A 19,748-nucleotide genomic window follows, 5' to 3' on the forward strand; every position below is an offset into this window, starting at 1 on the left:
AAGGCAGTCATGGAAGAAGGAAAGAAGTCAGTTCCTGAATAACTTCCACTTAACTGGTGTGAAAATCTGAACACGATGTCACTGAAATCAATGAAATTACCTACCAATTGCAGGAGGGAAAGGCAGGTCCCAACCCAGCTATTAGGCTGCTTCCAAAGGCACATAACACACTACACACTGCCCTTAAAACAGTGCTACACTGACACGAAGAAATCTCAACGAACTCCGAATTTCAAATCTTTGAGACTTCAGCTATCTTCAAGTAAAATTTATTCACTCACATATTTATGTAGGGTAGCACTCATTGCTGAAGAAAAGCTACAAAAACATGTTGTCAAGTTAGTTACAACTCAGTACCACAGTCATTTTTCAGATAGTGGAGGATTTTTGGGTGTGTGTGTGACTGATGATATATGAGCTATTTATGTAAAATCAGGAATTTATTAATATATTTTAATTTAACAACAATATTATGCTCTCTTTAAAGCACAGTTTAAAGAAATGTTTGGAGAAACTCCTTTTATAGAGCAATTCCACAGCTCTCCCTTCCATCTAAATCCCTTTCTGCCTGTAATGCCTTAGGCAGTATGACAATAATGTCAAAAGTCAAACAGCAACTCTGGCAGCTCATCCTGTAATATGTGAATTTCTCCACACTTTTGCCTGGAGGGCACCTTCATTACAATCACTTTCTAGCTTTCAAATTAACAAAAAACAACACAACAGTAATTAAATACAGGCCAGTCTACTAATTGACAGCATCTAAAATATCTCCAAAGGCTACAGTTGGATCTACAGTTAACATGTTATTTTCTGAACATCTCATATTGCTGACATCTGCAGATAGACACATATACACACACATCCCATTTTCTGCTCCAGCTCAGCCATCCACCAGGGATGCTCCATTCTCCAACAGATTCCTGCTGTACCTGAAGAAGAGCCATTCCAGTGAACTGTCATTAAGAGCTCTACAGCTCTATACCCTGCACTGACAACATCAGGCAAATATGCCATGGGATATGTCAGTTAATCCACAACAAGCTAAGTGCAACTATCAAAATATTGTGCTGCAGCCTAGGTGATAGCTAAATAGATAGATTTAAAACTATACAACGTTTTATAGATGAGAACATCTCAAAATACACCTGGAAGCAGAATCGTATTAATCTGGTTGTTAAAACCTATCATATTCTACCAACTAGAGGAAAAACCTTTGGAAACTACTGTCAAACTGGCTACCAAATAAAAGAGGGATACATATTAGTTTATATTTCCAGAGCAACATGCAAGTACCAGGTATGACCAAAGGAGCATGCCTGGGGAGTCAGGTACTGGAATAAGAACCCTCTTTCCCACTTTGCACCCATTTACCTTGAATTTCAGATGTCTAATGACTAAGAAGATTACAGTATGACTATGTATGTACGGTCAAACTTTTGAGGAAACATTCATTTTTAACAACAGTCATTCATATGAGGACGTTACAAATATGTCACAAATGAACAATTTTCAGAATGACTTAGGAGTCAAACACCTACTTTCAAAAGTAAGTCAAATACTGAGTGGCAGATTTTTACAGATATTCAAGCAAATCACAGTTAGGAAATAAATAGAAGTGATGTGTCAAAATCTCTTTAAAATCTGATCCTTCAAGGTAAAGCCACAAATGCTCTTGGTTTGCTACATGCTGGGCACAGGTGAGTCAATGAGGCTTTGATGAGGTACTTGAAAGCATCAACCCTAGAGCTCAGCCCTCGAAATTCATGCCCAAGGTCCACTCGGGAGCACACACTGCTTCCCTATGGAGCCTAACCTGACGATAACTCCCGGGTCGTATCTGTAGGACCTGGAACAGTGCAGAGGACGTGACTACAGCCCAGGGTGAAAGGACTCGCCACTTGCCTACTCTCATCATCCCTGACTGGAGTAGCCACATGAGAGACCGAAGCCCCATTTTCCAACCAACACACTATTGGCTTGGGACTATTTAGTAAAGGAGTTTCTAGCAGGTAAAAAAGACACTAAGCAGCTCAATGAGATAGCTGTTAATGCAACAGGGCGAGGAACCTGGTGAAGGAGCCTGCTCTATGAATATTTCATCACTCAGATAAAATGGAAGAGCTTCAGCAGGAGAAAACAACATCGACACAATGCAGGGACAGCAGCCTGGAAGCAGATTCACCTGGAGCAGGAAATGAAATCATTTCCTGCTCCAAAGTGAGAGGGAATTCTGAGGAAAGTTTGCATCCCACCAAGCACCCTAGTGAGGTGATATAGCAAGGCGCACACGTCTCTCCTTCCAACCTTCTAGCAGGAAAAGGACTTTTTTGTACTCACTTGTATTCACTACACAGATTCTCATAGCTGGAAAACCTAAGAAAATACAGGCCTTTCCCTCTCATCTGACAGCAGGAACCAATCTCCAGGAGGGACCCAAAACGTCCCGGTTGCAGGCACTTCCCACTGTGCCGGCAAGCTTCCCAACCTGGAAACTCTGGAAATGCTACCTTTGTGCAGTGATATACGTCCTCCTTAGTCTCTTCTGTTACCTCCTGTCTTACTGGTAGTATGATGATTGTGTAACAAGAACCTCGCTATCAATTATTTAAGGGTTGTTCAGCTTTTTGGCAAATAAATTGCTCCTATGATTGAGGAAAGTTGCAAGGAAAAGGAAAAAGAATTTGGAGTTGGGACTCCCTTTAGGAAAATGACACCTCCTGGATTATTTTGCATTTTTCTCCCCTAGTAAATACATAATGGGAGAGATTGGCTTTACAGAATAGTATACAGAATAATAACATGAATCTGAAAAAATATGAATATCAGCAAGGACACAAAAGATTAAAAAAATCTTCCCAGGCAAATATTTCTTTCTATGTATGCGTGTGGTTTTCTGTGCGAAGAACAATCTGTTTTTTTTGTAGCACATAATATAAATTTCATTTACTTCCTGAATTTTATCTCACCCACATATCTACTTAATACTACATGAATAAAAATTATGAAAAGCTCATCACAATATTAAAAAATTTCTGTAATATTGATTTTTTTAAAAAAAGTGCAGGGAGGACTCGAAACAGGACATTTTTTTCCCCAAAAAATAGGAGGTGCCTATTTTAAAATAGTTGAAAGTACATCAATCGCTCACTACTATACCTTCCAATGAATGATCCTGCTCTTCCAGATACAATGTATAATTTCCAAATATACTTATAGATGATAATACAAAAAGCTACTATAAAACTGTCATCCCTGGAAAGAAGTGTCATTACAATAAACCAATTCCTATCACAGTGAGCTGCACTTTAGCGATCACAGAAGCTTCATCACTGCAGCCCACTTACCCAAAAGAATACAAATGCCCTCTACTCCACCTACACAGCGTGAAATCTGATTTCCTTGGAATTGCAGCCTGAGCTGGCTGTGGTCCCGACTGCCCCATGTTCTGCTGTCCCAATGGTTTCTGGATTCAGGTCATATCAGCCCTGCTAATAAGGTAGCACATATCTTACTTGATGTAATTCAATGCAATGTTGAAATATAAAGAACACACTCCAGACTCCTGAGTACCCATCAGTTTCAAGAGAATAATCATTTTCTCCTTGCAACCTGAAGTACGTTCACAAAATATTACTTACAGGGCAGGTTCTAATGTAGCACGTACAGAAATATTTTGGATACAAACATTAAAAGTTCACTTTGGTTCTCTGCCTACTAGGCACTAGAAGACTCTGAGTATCAAGTCTTTCTTCATGGGGAAGCGAAGAGACCTCTTGCTTGCAGTCCGGCTGTGACTACTTCTATATAAGCAGATTCCACAGAGAAATCTTAAGTTATTCAAAAGATCAAATGAGGAAAAAAATATCAGTGCTTTGAAATTATTTCACTGAGTATTTCATTGAGTCAAATACCATCTATGGGCACCATGGCAAACTTTAAAATTTAGCTCACTATATGTTATCCTTGAGAAAGAAATCTGAATTTAAAATAGTGGACCTTCTATGAATTTCTTGAAGGCATTCCTCAGACACAAATATTGCCAGTCCAACCAACAGTATTATCTTTTTTTGTTATTGATTTAAATTTGTATCTGCTGACCTACTTTGGCTCAAGCTGAACGTATGAAACATGCCAGAAAAACCCGTTGCAACAAACACCTGCATTGAAAGCAGAAATTAGCGGCTTCCAAGCAGTTTCCCAGTGAAGAAGGGTGTCTGATGGCAGCCTTTGCTCTCCTTGTTGAAACACCACATTTTTCAGCGAAGTGCACTGCCTGGGCAAGCCAAAAGCACAAGCGGTGACAGTCTAAATCTAATTCCCCATCAGCAGGGGAATGAGCAGGGGTAGGAAGCTGTGCGCGCCCGAAGGGGAGGCTCGACCCGTGCCCGTGTATTCCCAGCGCATTCCCAGAGAGCTCGAGGATTTCTCTGGCGTGAGGAAACCTTGCAGCGATCTTTCAGGATGCAAATTTATCAAATCTCCCGACTCTTAATGAGGACTGAAGGCAAACTCATTAAATAACTCATCGACATTAGGAGTGTCACCACTGGCAGTTTTCAGGTTAATGACTTGGCATCATAGGTATTAGGATTCCAAGACAAACCGGAGAATTCGAAGGGTCAGTTTTAATACAAGTGCTAACACTAAGTAAAAGATTACGGGGTCTAATCCAAAAGCCTTTCTTAGGTCAATAGGTGGCAACCAGCAATTTCTTTCCTTTTTTATGCCTTTCAAATCTGCTACAGCTCAATGTACATATTAAAAACTCAATTCACAGTAGTGGAGGAAAAGTGGAAAGGGTAAACGCTAAAAGAGACGCCGACTTGGACAGCAGCTCTCTTTCAAAATATCGAATTTCCATCTTATTTCCTTCTTATTTGCCCATTTTATTCTGTGGACTTAAACAAATATCTTATAAAAATAAAGTATTTGGCCCAAAGCTTTTTGTGTGAACAGAATTTCAGTATTTCAGCATGTCTATATACACTCACTACTTGTAAAGTTTAGGCAGTAATATGTTAAAATTAGTCATTAAAATCTAATTCATAAAACATATCAATAAAATATATATGAATGTACAGAACTGTCTTGGCCCATCTGCCAAGGTAATTACGAAGCATCCATTTAAGTCTTCAGAAAGACTGCATTCTTAAAACAATTTTGAAAATAAATTATTTACTGACAAGACCCCACATCAGTTAAACTTCATTTAAAAGATGTGGCCCTAGAAAATGTCTCTTGTATAACTGCCCCTGCATTTATAAATATTTTAGCAGTGGTTAAATACTTAACCATAATGATGTAAGACTTGGCTCTTAAAAATACAAAACTCTGCCATGATTTTTGATTTACATGTATTATGAATCTAAGCGTTAATAAGAGTTTGATTGAGTTTCATATTTTGTTTTCTTTTTGATTGATTGACTGAAGAAAGATCACATCTACTGCTAGGCCACCATTTTAACAGTTGTCAGTTCACTCACAGGTTAAATTTAACAACAACAGAAACTTGTGGGAAACGGCCTTCACCCAGAACAGAGCATCGTGTTTCTTCAGTACTCTCAGGGGATGGAAAATACAGAAATATGCCTGAATTTTCTAGTGAACATTTGCACTCCGCGTGTCACTTGAGATATTTTGGAAAATGAAACTCTTACAGCCTTCAAACCCATATTATTGCATTCACTGCTTATGGAATGACTCCTGGGTCTCTGATATGCACACTTAGAAATCAAGAAGAACATGAGTTCATTTTTGATTTTGGATTTTTTTTTTCAGAATTTTTTATGTATCTCAAGAGGACATTCACCAGGGCATTCACCAGCAAAACTGCTTATTTCTCATTATATCTATAACATGTAAATATTGATACATTTATACATGGGGTCTATAAGGGAAACAATCCCTCTGTGCTTAGATAGCCATTAATTCTAGAAATTATGTCCCACAAATTCATATAAGCAGCTCGACTTAATTAGAACAACCTAGTATTAACCATCTTCTTAACAAAGAAAATGTTAAGTTAATTTCTGTTCAACTCTGATTATTTTGAAATTATGTTGATGAGAACAAAGTGACAGTTTTTTTGTCTGGGGCTGAGATCACTTTAAATAGCATGTGCAAAGACCAAAACTGCATCTCCTGAGGGATACTGAAATATTTGCTTAAAATAATAGAAGTTCTATTGCTTTTCATGTTAAGCTTTCACATGAGTAGTAGCACTGCTGAATTTCAGTCACTTTATTTTCATTTGTTGCTACCCTAATTGTTACAGAGCGCTCAGATTTGTACAGATGTATCAAGGCGTAGAATACAAAAAACATAAGTCTATATATGCCTTCAATAATTTCTTTGTTGTTTGAAAACTTCCAACTTACAGCAAAGCTGGCATTTTATGGCCTGCAGAGCTATAAATCATTTTTAAAATCATGACGATATTACTCAAAACAGATGTGAAAACATATGTTTGCCACGGCCGTATAAATCGCTAACTTGTCATACTTAATAAATGTTGATACTTTTATTTTAACTACATTCATTCTTAATAACTTTGAAAATCTTTTCCATGGTAAATATATTTTGCCTTAGTAAAAGTAATGGCAGGTTTTGAAAACAAAGCTTGTTCCATATGCAAATTGCACATATATTTTTTGCTGAGCAACCCAGTACATACTACACTTCAGTGACTCTCAGAATATGAAAAATGTTCTTTTGAAGTGTGACCTATTGTAAACCCACATTACTGTGTTTCACACTGTCCTCCAATATATGAATTTTAAAGTGCAGATTATAGAGCAACATAAAAGATGGGCTATTGCTTGAACACACACATGCTGCTTGTGTTTTTTATACCAATCAGTAGCGCAAAACAGGGTCCAAAGTGATTATGCACAAAGGAATAATAATCCTTGGAATAATAATCCTTAGAATAATAATCCCTGGATCAGAGCTGGTGATGCAAAAAAGTTGGTGGTCTTTTTCAATAACCTACCTAAATAATTTTATATAACTGTGGAACTACAAATATTTGCTAGCAACCTCATAAATAACTGATTCAGTAGACTGGCAAATTATTAGTCCAATATTATATAAATACAGGGAAGCAAAGATCTGCTTGTTTACACTTCCTAAGAAGAATGCAGTTTAAATTCACTGGATATATTATTCATTGCAATTAGGCATTTAACTTATTTATACTATTCTAGTGGATAAGCAGTATACTAGAAGAAATAAAACTGATCATAAATGTAATGAAATGTCTGATATGAAAAACGATCTGCAATTTTACCTTTCTCTTTTTGTATTTTTTTTAGGCTGGTCCCAGTTTCTTGATCAATGAGTTCTCCTTCTCTGCTGTTGGTCAGCAGAGCTAAAAAAGAAAATCAGAGAGTACAGCTACATAAGACTGTTAGTAAAAAAGGACAATATTAAATACTAGTACAAATTATATTAATGAAAGTATTAAATTCTATTTCTTTTTTGCCAATGTTTTGCTGTCCTGACACTTATTTTTAGTATATATTTCTAAAGCAATTGACTGTCCGTAAGGATTCCAGTGCAGCACAAAGCTAAGACAGACATGCAGCAAAAGTAAATTTGCTCAAGTTGATTAAATAAAGAACCAAAATTACTACTGGGATGAATGTGATTTCTTACAAAGTGCTCACATGGAGCACTTGAAAGTTGATGGATGACAGCTAAAAAATGATCCTCTGTACTACTGGAATTCTTTACTTAACACCTGCAAAAATCAGGTGCAATGACAGAATGAACAACAAAGGTTCTGGGCTCTGGGTAGTTTTTTTAAAAAGGCCAAGTCAATGTTTTTCAAGGCGTACGAGGCTGTGAAGTAAGGCCAAAGCACTAACCAATTCTGTCTGGTGTGTTGTCCAGCTGGGAGGGAGAGCTGGACACGCTGCTGCTCTGGTGCGAAGACGCGTGGCTGCCGGGTCTCTGACCGTCCTCCAGAGAGGGAGCTGGAGAGGGGCTGTCTTGAATCCTTTCCTTAAAACGGAAACAAAACAAGGTCTGTGCAGTTTGATTAATGAACTTCACAACAGAGAAAAATAGCAGGGACTGAAAGGGGACTGAAAGAGAAGTAACAAATATTGTTTGCAAGATAAATAATTAATAGAATTCACATTAAAATAGTTGGTATGATCATACAATGCATCTAGGCACGGTTTTTCATCCACAGTAGTGACAACCTACTACTTACCACCTGTTTTTTTAACCTTGTGTTGTCTCACCCCTTAACTTTTTCACACATAGTATATAGATAATGCTCATTCATCTCCAGTAGACTTGTTTTAAACTACAGGTATTAAAACTGAGCATTGGAAAGTCACATGAAATCATGTCTGCACCTGAATGCACAGGTGCAAAACACACTACTGTTGCAGGAACTACCTCACGTGAAATGAGCTTACAGAAGGATTTATGTGTACTGGCATTACTTAACGTCTGGCAATACACCTCACAAGAATTAGATCACTACGAAACCTGATAGGCTGCAAGAGCAACTGGAGTTGACTTTTCCTGGTGTAAATGTGGTCCCACATGGTTAAGCAACAGCCCCTTAAAATTTTGTGCTCTTAATTCTCAATGTGCCCTCTAAGACAGTCTGCAAATGGAAGCTCTTTCAAAAGAAAGGGTAAAACATGCTTGGACTATGTGCCTTCCAATCCTAAGAGTTTTGATAAGGCCTGTGGCAGGGTAAAGCAACTGCACTTCTGCATGAAAAGCAGGCTACTAACGAAAATGAGCTTGCAAATCGTTATGTGCACATTTGCACACAAAAGTTTGACATTAACTAATAGCTGGGATTGACAAAATTTCAGAAAATTAATCTCTGGAGTTGCCCTTGTCCCTAGTAACCAACTGTTCTCTGTGGAAACTGAGAACTGAAATACTACCTGTTTTTGTTGTTTTAAGAAGGGAGATCCTCTTGCCCCCATATCATTAAAAATCCCAATTACAGTGTAATCTAGGGAGCTTGTCTCAAAGGAACTTTGCAATTTTTCTGTCTTTCTAACCAATTCTCAAGGATTTTGCATTAAGAGTTTGCAATCTGGTTACTTGGTGGCAACTCACCACATGCTTTTAAAAATAAACTGAGTATCATCCGAAATTTTTACTGAGTTTTTCTTAGGAAATATACTAAATCAATAATACAGCTTTAGCAATTCAATAATAGTTTCTATTATTTTTTCCATTGCATATAGCTACCCTAATTGTTTCTGTCCATAATCTACTGAGGCAACTCATTAATAGCACTAGCAATAAGATCAACATTTTCCAGGGTATTCTGTTACCCATTAAAAAGGTTTTTCAGAAACACACTAATCTTCATATTTACAGATACATCTGAGAATGATGCAAAGGGAATGTGAGAATAGACCCTTCTAATAATAAGGGGCAGCAGTTGTCTATTCCAATCACATCAGCTGAAAATGCAGCATTGAGTGTGCTTTTAATGGGATAGTTATTGTACATTAAATAACAACCGAGCCTCAAAATCATGTAACAGATGCGTATCTGTTACACAGCTATTAATCCTCAATGGATCTGTTTTCACTAACTATCTGTTATTTAATAAACATACAATAACTAATAAATCTTAAAGAGAGACTTTTAATTGCAGTATTTTTGAATATTAATGAAAAATGTTTATTAAGTTTTAACAGATATGAATTTATTATGTTGAGTCATACAATTTTAAGGTTTTGATAACCGAACTGTTTCAACATAGTATTTCTCATTATTTCAAATTCTGTGGGAAAAAAAAGGTCAAAATCACTGATCTTAAAGTCTCTGTTGTTTTATTGTGGGTCTCAGAAGGCTGGTTTTACAGAGCGCCGAGGAGTGGAAGGTAACCAAGAGTCAGCACTTACTCTATGGAAGCTCTGTTTAACAAGTCACATTTAAAAAGTCACTCCCAGATGTATTTTCCTAAACATATGATGAATCCAACATTGGAACCATGAGCTTATCAATATTATGTCTTTACCTTTCTTTAAATAAGTTTCCAGAAAGGTTACAACTAACAGACTACAACTTTGACTATAATTGTATCTGCCTGGATTTAAGTCCTCCTTGGTGCTACTTCCTCTCCTTTTTACCAAGAGGACTACATTATTTCAAATTAAATATTAATTTTAAATTGGTTAAGTTTGCAGTAGGGTATATAGTTTAAGGATATTTCATTGTTTATTGCAAGTATGGAAATCAATAGCCAAGGAGAGGACATGCCAACTGTTTACAAAAAAAAAAAATCTATGAACAAAAATGACTCCGAATTAACACTTAGATGTCACACAAATAGACATATATGTCATCTTAAATGCGAGTTATTTGAGTAATTCGAAAGCTGATGGATTGGAAAAGCAAAGTATTCCAGCTCCTTCTGGTAACTGCATTTTCTCATGTCTCTCATTATAAAGTAATCCCTGATTCAAGCAATTTCCCTTCAAACTCAGGGTCTTACTTTGTAATGCTCAGGCAGAAATAAATATGTCAAATAATAATGTCATTCTTAATTACACTGTGAATCATTTTCTAAGAGAAATAGTTGATTATGTCATCTAATGTCTTACCGGTTATAAAAATTTACATATACAGGGAACACAGCTTTCCCCATATGCAAGAAGAGTGCTGAATTTTTCTGCATTTTATGTGATACAAATGACTATCATCATGTGAGACTGCACATTGATTGAGAAAGTGTTTATTTCTAACTGCTTGTATGGAAATATAATGCTGAATTTCCTCTAGTATAATAGATAATACCACGAGCAGTCCCTTTTTTTTGCAAGTAAACAGATCCATTTTTCAGTCCTGTAATCAGTATGCATCTATTTAGCTACTTAACAGCAATGTACTCTGGTTCATTAGGTAGCTACTGTTGTGTCTCAGCCTAGTTAAAATTTCACAGCAAGTTAATCTATTTTATTACAAATGAGAACACAAGTGATAATGTCCTCACCGTTTTCCAAACACAGGGTTAACAGTATTTGTAGCAAATCAATGAGGGCATTTAAATAGGAAAATTGCAAATGTTAAACCTTCTTTTACACATTGATGACTTCATTTTATTTGTCATTTATGAATTTTACAACCTTGTTACTTTTCGTATATGTATTTTTTTTCTTTTGAAAATAGCTTAACTTCCACTGGCATATTGCAGTTCAGGCTGGTTCTACAGCAGGAACACTTACATTATTGGAGATATATTTCTAAATAAAGTTGTATTTTCTCAATCTGAATTTCCTCATTTTTCATAAATTTGCAAGATGCATAATCCAGGTTATAATGCAATGCAATATATAAAATTTACAGATTGTGGGAATTTTATGAAAAATGAAAACATTTCTCAAGATCTCACCTATTTATCTAACTACAGTACCTACTTTATCTTATCTTTTCTCTTCCCTTTACAGAGCTGTACCATAAATTTTCCCAAAAGACTTTTGTAGTACTTAATCCTTTTGAAGGGCAATATATTTCTGTCTTACTGAAGAATAGTGTTTTGCTTTGGCTCAGAAAATGCAGCTACAAAACATGACATGGTTAATTTTAGTTTTGATTTAGGTAAACAGCACTGACTCATCAACTCATCCAATTTCTAGATACATCCTTGATTTCACCTCCGTATCCCTTTTCTATTCTATCCCCTCTGAGGAAGTATTCCACAGAAACAGTATGAAACAGTATGCAACACTTGCATCTACAATAGCTTTATTAGAAATACATATGAACAGCTTATCTATTTTTGACATAATTATCTTAATTCCTTTTCTCTGATTTTTTTTTCTACAGTATTGATCTTCATTTTGTGTCAACAGTATAGAGAAGTCATGTAGCTGGATTTTCCTTTATTTGCTTTTATTCATAGTTTTAATGTAGCTGTAATTACTCTCCCAAATGTTAATCTATTAATGAGTTCCTAGAGGATTTAATGGCATTTCACTGCTGACAAAGAGGTTTTGAAAGTTTGTCTGAGTCCTGGATATTTTATTCAGACATTTATCTTGATATTTCATACTTAATTGAGGTGCTGCTTCTGTACTCTATGGGATTCTACAGTGGCAAAAAAGCTTGTAACTGAGCAGACCTTGCTAATGAAACTGTGAGGAAGGAAAAACAGGGATTCTTTTTTCTTTAGGTCCAGATCAGAGTGTTTAACTATTGAAAAATAGATAAACAAAATCAAACCTGAGGACCTTATCGGAAAAGCATGGAGCTCAGACTCTCCTAGATCAGATATCAGAATACAAATCTGCACACTACTTCCCCACTGAAACAAGCAACTCACCACACTTCCATTTCCCAGTGTTTGCCAAATCACCATTTAACTTTCCAAGATGGACTGCACTGGCAATCTGAGCACCTAGGACCCCTAAAAAGTGTGGAAACCACAGAGAAAGAAGCTGCTTCCTTTCTTAGGAGGGGCTACACCGTGCAGCCAGGAGCAGAGTCAGCTTGTAGACCTGCTGCAGGACTCATCACATACTTCTTTTTGATTCATTTTAGCTAATACTACTATTATTTTAATTCTAAAAACAAATATCCTTTTAACAGTATTATAAGTTTACAGTCCTTTACTACTCCATTATTGCTTAATACAATAAAAAGTTTGCACTTAGGCTTCTTAAAGAAAAAGAACAATCCTAAGATAGTGAACAGAAGTGTGCTAAATCTGTGGTGACGCTGGACAGTGTACCACAAGAAATATCATGGTAGAGCATTGGTTGCTATTTCTAAGTATGTGAGCAGTGGTTTATACCTTGAGTTATGTCAGTCTGGAAATGGGCACATGCAAACAGGATGGAAGATTTGCTGGTCTTCTAAGCCAGCTATAATATCTCCGATTGTGGTACGAACTGGAGATAAACAAGAGAAACAGCTGGTGTAAAAACCAAGATAGAATCTGTATGTCTAAAAGCCAGCTGGATCCCATTCATCTTTTGCAATGTACTGGGGATTCGTTCACTTAAAATATATATTTTTCCATTTGAAATGCATTTTTTTTCACTCTGCTCATACAGTCAATTCAGCTGTAGTGAACTGGCATTTATTTCCCCACCAAATTTAAGAAATCATAAAAACTCTTCTATGTTTACTAATTTTTAATACCAGATGTTCACTTGCTAATTCCATTACCTTGTGACTACTTCCTATCAATTCATTAATTGCCAGCTGCTCAGCCAAACAGAAAACCGCAGCTAATCAGATGGCATTGGGAAACAGCCAAACAAGAGCCTCCTTCTTCACCACTTCTTAAATTATCAGTCACTGGGAAAACCATATGAACCTTCATCGGCACCTTAAATTAAGATTTTACCTTTACATTTTATTTCGAATGTGGAATAAAATTAGACAGTCCCTTAAACTGTAACTGTATACCTGTATCCATCCTATAAATTGTTTCATCCAGTGCTGCTCCTGAATGCACTCCCATGATAATGATGATAATGCTGGATCAAATTTATGTTATAGCCAGACTAATTCTTAAGCACAAATACAAATGGCTATGCCAATACTAAAAATAACTGAGACAGACCTAAAAGCTAGTCTGTGTTTGGCCTAACAATATCCCCTTGATGGACTCGGGAGTGTAGGGAAAGAGATGTACTTATTTATTTCGCTATCTTCTCCACTTTCAAATTTAAACTATGTATTCACTGTTTTTTCTTTAGATTAGCAACTAGGAGTTCTCAGTGATAACAAGATTCGAGTATCTCCAAAAATATTGGCTCGCCTGTATCACTGAATTAAATGATACAGAACTGCACAATTACTCCTTCTTTGCTACAGACACAGCCACAAAAATTAGCCTTCTAAGAAGCAAACTTAAACTACTTTATCTCAAATATCATCCCTCCAACACGTTCTAGTATGGATCTCACCAACAGGCTGTCAACAATGAATACATATTAGAAGAAACCTAAACCTACTTTGTGAGAAAAATGCCATCATTCTTACAAATCTTACAATGTTCTGAAAACAATCCAAAATGAAGTGAATGGATATAGTGATATAAAATTAAAGAAATTATAAATTCTGTAACTATCAATGTTTTCATACTGAGAATAATTGTTTCAGAGTATTCTGAGATGGCTACATTTTTCTGGCCGTCAGGTAAATATTATGAATCTGAGTTGTACAGCATGCTGAAAATAGCACCTCTCAGCAATAATTACACAGCCCATCTGTATTCTCCTTAGAGAATTTAAAATCATGTCATATACATCCTTTAAAAATGCCTTAACAATTCCACAAAACCAGAAGAACGGAACAAAAAGAAAGAGAGACTCAAAAAACCTGCTGCATGTCTAGATCCTACAATAGATATAATGTTTTGTTCTTTTATTAGTAGACCAAATTTCACTGGAAAATTATTTGGAGTTGAGGAAAAATAAGAAATTTCAATTTCCCTTCCAAAAAATTTCATTTCATATAAAGTTTCCACTTTTGAGGCTTGAGTGAAATTTAGAGTTTAGGACAGAATTTTATCTCTTACTCTAGGCTCAGATTCCTTCTGTTATCTAACCCAGACAGACGCAGATTAAGGTCTCAGGTATAAATTCAAGCCCATCCTAACCATAGTCTGTCCCATCAACCTATTCCAAAGGGCACTGCAGGACTTGGCCTCTCAGTGAACATGGGAAGACCCACACAGACACCAGAAGTAACGTGCCGCTTGCCAGCCCTCACCGTACTGTCACAAACCCCTCTGGACTCCAAATACTGGAACGCTCCCACATTTCTTCTTTGAAAACCCTGAAAGGCTTGAACCTGAACCTGAGCCCAGCAAGACACAGCAGAAGTCAAGTGCAGGCCAGCAGGTCCTCCAGCAGTGAGTGTCTCTTTGGAGATGAGCCGTACGAGGCCTTGGCTTCCATTTCAGCCCTCTCAAGACTCCCAGGCTCTTCAACCTCCATGCTTCTCCCTAAACCAGCTTCCTTCATCCACTTGCTCGCAACAGCTCACGAGAATATCTGAACTCATGTTGCAGTTCCCCTAGGAACACCTCCAGAGAAATGACTTTTGCCAGTGTTCAGGACATTTTCACAACCCTATCTGACATCACTGTGGGAAGGCACTTTGGACTTCTCCTTTATGGATTTCCTCTTTACGAGACCTAGATCAGCCTCAGGCCTAGCAGGAAGAGGCAAGAACATGCCAGTATGTCTCCAAGCCATGAATGACTATATTCAGAGAGAGGCCAAACCCACCGTGGGTTTCCATTTGAGCCCTTGGGGCTCTCCTGGGCTGGTCTCCTGCCCTCACTCTCCCCATAGCTACTCCAAGCTGCTTGGGCCTGGAAGTGCGTCGCGCTCCCTCCTACGTACAGACACTTGGCTCTCACCAGCCCTCCTCAAACTTACACAACCCCCACTGCACCACCCCAGGAAGACCAAAACCTCCTGCACTTCTCCTTCCCAAGGCTTCTCCCTTCTTTGCCACATGTTACCTAAGGGCTGTAACGCTAAGAGCAGAGAATATGAAAGCTGTAAAACAGGTAATTTTGAAGGCCCTCCTGGTTAGCCTCCTTTCCCCATCTGTTTTGATGAACACATCTTGGCTTAGCATCTTTCTTTCTTTTTTCTTATGGCTGAAATTCTGTAAACTTGTAAGTTCTTTAGCCATATAAGCCCCTTCTGGCTTAATCTGTATAAACTGAGATTTTAGGCTTACCTTTTGATGAAACTACCTTAATACTCCTGATGTCTTTATCATATATAGTTTGAGGGCTAGTGAATTGTTATATAAGCCATGATCCCATTACAAGGTTGAAAAGTGCTGTCAGTGAGCAGAAGAGCTGTTCTCATTTTTGCTGTGACACTTACGCTTGCCGTGCATGTATATATACTGTGAAGTCTCAGCTCCTTTGGAACTAATTTAATTTAAACGATCTGTTAAGATTTAGGCTTGTTTTCAACCTTCTTTTCAGTTTGTTTTCTCAGCATAAATCATAACAGCTTCTTTATTATAAACCATAAGCTGTCAATGCATATTAAAAATCACATGCATTTGTTTATTATAGGTAAAATACAAATCTTAACACAAGGTAATAACAACTCTCTAGATTTGAGTTATTCTATAAACTTCAGTGAAAAGTGCTTTATCTTCTGTATAAAGGGCCTATCCAAGTCTTCACTTCTAAAATTGAAAATAATGCCATTTAAGAGAGTCTTCTGAGTTAAGAGCATTAAGCAACACTGAATGACAGCAAACTATTACATTTATTCACTACTTTTCAACTCAAGTGCTACTTCAGCTAATTTCCACCCTAGAATAGTCCTCAACGCTAGTCTGGTAAAGCATTTATACACCTAGGCCACTGACTGGAGGACGGAATTCATCCAGCAGAAGAACTGGCCTGGAAAAAAAAGAAGGGGAAATTAGATGAGGCAGAGGAGAGAAGGTGCTTAAGTCATCACTGATGTCATTTCTTTATTGGTCATATATCCTCAGTTACGCGGATTCTTCAGAACTGTTTCAGCCAAGTTTCACATGGAGGTTTTTAAGGTGAGCAGTAAATCCCTGTAAAGATGGATTATAACAGGGACACTGCCATGGCCCTGGCTGTAGAACTGCTACTGGGTGCTGCGATGATCATATTAGATTATATTATGGATGGTTAAGAAGGTTTTGTGAGCCTGCCCAATGCGACTGCCTAATTTATAGGGCTCTTGTCAAGGAGGAATCAAATTTCATAGTTATGACATTTCTTTCTGGAGCACTAAATGTTAACTTTGCTGATCATGCATATTTTGGTAGAACAGCTAACTTCCAAATGGCAAACGTGATATAAAAAGCATAATGACTTAACTGAAAACCTTTACAAAGCATCTGACTCTCACACCTATAGAAAACAGGCCAAGTGGTATTTAAGTCAGAGTATGGAAATAGATAAACACTCACTATATTTAATTCATTTTTCTCATTTTAAGTAACCTCATAATGTCACCATTGCACTACATGTAAAGCAGTCTGTTGTACTTATTACATGAAGCTAAATACTGTTTTCATATAATAAAAAATATTTCATATTGTTGATGGATAACAGCAGCAGCAAGTTTTATATGTTTCTTTTTGTACAAGGATTTCATTTTCATTGATAGTCACTGAGAACCAGACGACTGTAATTATGGGAAAGGAAGGAAAAAAAGAAGCCTCACACCATAATAAAATTCATATATAGCTTCAGCACTCAGTACAAATAACAGAAAGATACAGCATCACTTGCCAGGTGAGAGCAAGAGAGCACTGGGTGCACCTCTGTCACATTAGTTACTGCTGTATTACTTTCCTCTAGAATATGCAGGAGTAATTCCCACTTGGAAGCTGGAAAAACCTACTGCTGCTGTGGAGACCCTGCCTATGCTCTACTGCAGGTGCTGGGGAAGCTTAAGGAACACCAGGGCCTGCCAAAGAGCAGGCTTGAAATGTAACTGCTTGCAAAAACTGTAGGATTTATTACAAACAACTGGCATGATTTACAGGGATATATTTAATCTTCGTTTAGACATAGTGATAGCACTTAAGTTATAATCAAATCTTATAAAGTTATTTGCTGCTACACATACTCTAATCTTGTGCTTAAGTTATGGGTTTCTCAAGAGGTCTCTGGAGCAGCTAAAGAAAAGGTTCCTAAGTGAAACTAATGGAACCTCTATTAATTTCTAACAGTTCTATGTTTATTAACTGAAATAGCAGAGGTTTCCACCACCTATTCTACACCTGCGCCGACACACTGAGGAGGAGTTGTGAAATACTTAGACGCTAAGTAGTCACTAATAGGGAAAAAAAAAACCCAAACTGCTTTTACCAGCCTCTCAGAATCAAACAACAATAACATTAAACAAAATCATAGTATTTAGATCAACATTTGCCCTAATTTGGAAGCTGACAGTAGAAGAAAAGAAAATCAACAAGAGACAAGTTTGGAGATGCTCAGTGTCAGGAAAACGCTCACAAGACCTCCAGAACCTCATCAAAAAAGAGATTTTATTTGGTGCTACTGTATGGGATGAAACAGATTTGCTTGCTTCCTTCAAAATCACACGTGCTCTTTCCCTGCTAAGTATAGAAACAAAGTTTTCTGCTGCAGCAAGTTGCAACAATAAAAAGTACAATGCAATCCTATTAATCTATTCTTACAATATCTCCATAGCATTAAACTGTGCATCATTATGATAAAATAAAGACACTTCCCCATTAGACATTTCGCAATTAAAACAGAAGAGATTCAGTTCAGCAAATCAATGAAAGTCATGGGAATAAAACAACTTTTGCATGATGGGGTTGAATTAGTATGTATGAGCAAAATCAAAATAGAGATACTTACTCTTCCAGATAGTTCTGTTTACATAGAACTCCTATACTTAAAAACATACAGGAAAATGGACTAAAGTAATTGTCTTACAACGCTGACAAAATTTGGTTTTCCAAAAAGAAACACACAGGTGGTATGGATATACATGCATAAGATAGATTGATTGGGCACACAGTGCTTTAGAGAATCCCACAGTAACCATCCTTCACATACAGTATCCCTATCTCTTTCCACTTCAAAAATTTGTCTCAGCATATTTTTAGATCTGACAGGACTTCAGCTCTCAACACAGGTAGGAAATTTTCTTAACAAACCATTAGCAAGGGAATATCCTTTTGAATGTCTAGACACATTTTATCCATCCAGAAAGCAATGGAGGCATGGCTTCTGCATACTATAATCAATATAAGGTACTTTTAATGATTTTCTCAGTTATTATCCTATTCTAGAAGGGTACTGCACTAGAATGTCTGGTATCTCCTACAGCACTTAAAGTATAACATGAAAGTTTCACTTTAACAGCATTTTAACATAGCTTTTGATCTTTAACAGATTTAGAGCTGCTTATTCCCTTGTATCTAGCAAGTGTTAATATCTGTTTTTAATTGCATTACACACTTGTAGATATAGGAGAGCATCTTACTCCTTTAACTTGACTGTTCGTGCATATTCTTATCTGCCTAAACAGAACCTCCAGACTAGGTGTGCCCAGGGGAATATAAGGCCATAGATTTGTATCTTCCCCAAAAGGTCACCGTGAAGGTTTTCTGAGGAAAGACTGAGCGAGCTGGGCCTGTTTAGCCTAAAGAAGACAGAGAGGTGATCTGATCAATATGTACAAGTACCTGAGGGGAAAATGCAGGTAGAATCGGGCCAAACTCTTCTCTGTAGTGGCCAGTGACAGGACCAGGGGTAATGGGTGCAAGTTGAAACACAGGAAGTTCCATCTCCATGTGAGGATGAACTTCTTTCCCGCGAGGGTGCCGGAGCCCTGGCACAGGCTGCCCCGAGAGGCTGTGGAGACTCCATCTCTGGAGATCTCCAAACCCGCCTGGATGCCGCCCTGTGCCCTGTGCTCTGGGTGTCCCTGCTGGAGCAGGGGTTGGACTAGGTGATCTCTGGAGGTCCCTTCCAACCTTAACCATTCTGTGATTCTGTGATTTCCTTGGCCACAAAAACATCTTTTTCCTAAGTTCTGTGGATGCCTCTTACCTTTATGACAGAGGCCCCTGCCCTGGACAGAGGACTGTGCATCTGGGCGGCCGCAGCCATGTTGGCTATCGTGTTGAGGTGGTTCATCTGGTTCATGGCCATCGCGACCGAGGCGGGAGGTAGGCTGACGGGAAGCAGGGGGTGCGGCATCATCATGAACGGCAGGTCTATCCCTACAACACAGCACAGG

At 37.6% G+C, this 19,748-nt stretch overlaps 1 protein-coding gene across 2 annotated transcripts in view; it reads right to left on the bottom strand.

The window, feature by feature from the left end:
• The window catches only part of DACH2 (dachshund family transcription factor 2), a 265,656-nt gene that overhangs the window by 36,101 nt on the left and 209,807 nt on the right, over positions 1–19,748 (bottom strand). For both annotated transcript variants that reach the window (XM_088527599.1, XM_088527598.1), the window contains exons 5-7: positions 19,559–19,731; positions 7,872–8,007; positions 7,292–7,372 (exon numbers count right to left, since the gene is read on the bottom strand). In XM_088527599.1, the coding sequence (XP_088383725.1) occupies positions 7,292–7,372; positions 7,872–8,007; positions 19,559–19,731 (390 nt within the window). The remainder of the gene's footprint in view (positions 1–7,291; positions 7,373–7,871; positions 8,008–19,558; positions 19,732–19,748) is intronic.

Source organism: Tinamus guttatus, unplaced genomic scaffold (assembly GCF_059628265.1).
Source record: "Tinamus guttatus ecotype Peru unplaced genomic scaffold, ASM5962826v1 Tinamus_guttatus_pri_ptg000287l, whole genome shotgun sequence".
Classification (NCBI taxonomy): Eukaryota; Metazoa; Chordata; class Aves; order Tinamiformes; family Tinamidae; genus Tinamus; species Tinamus guttatus.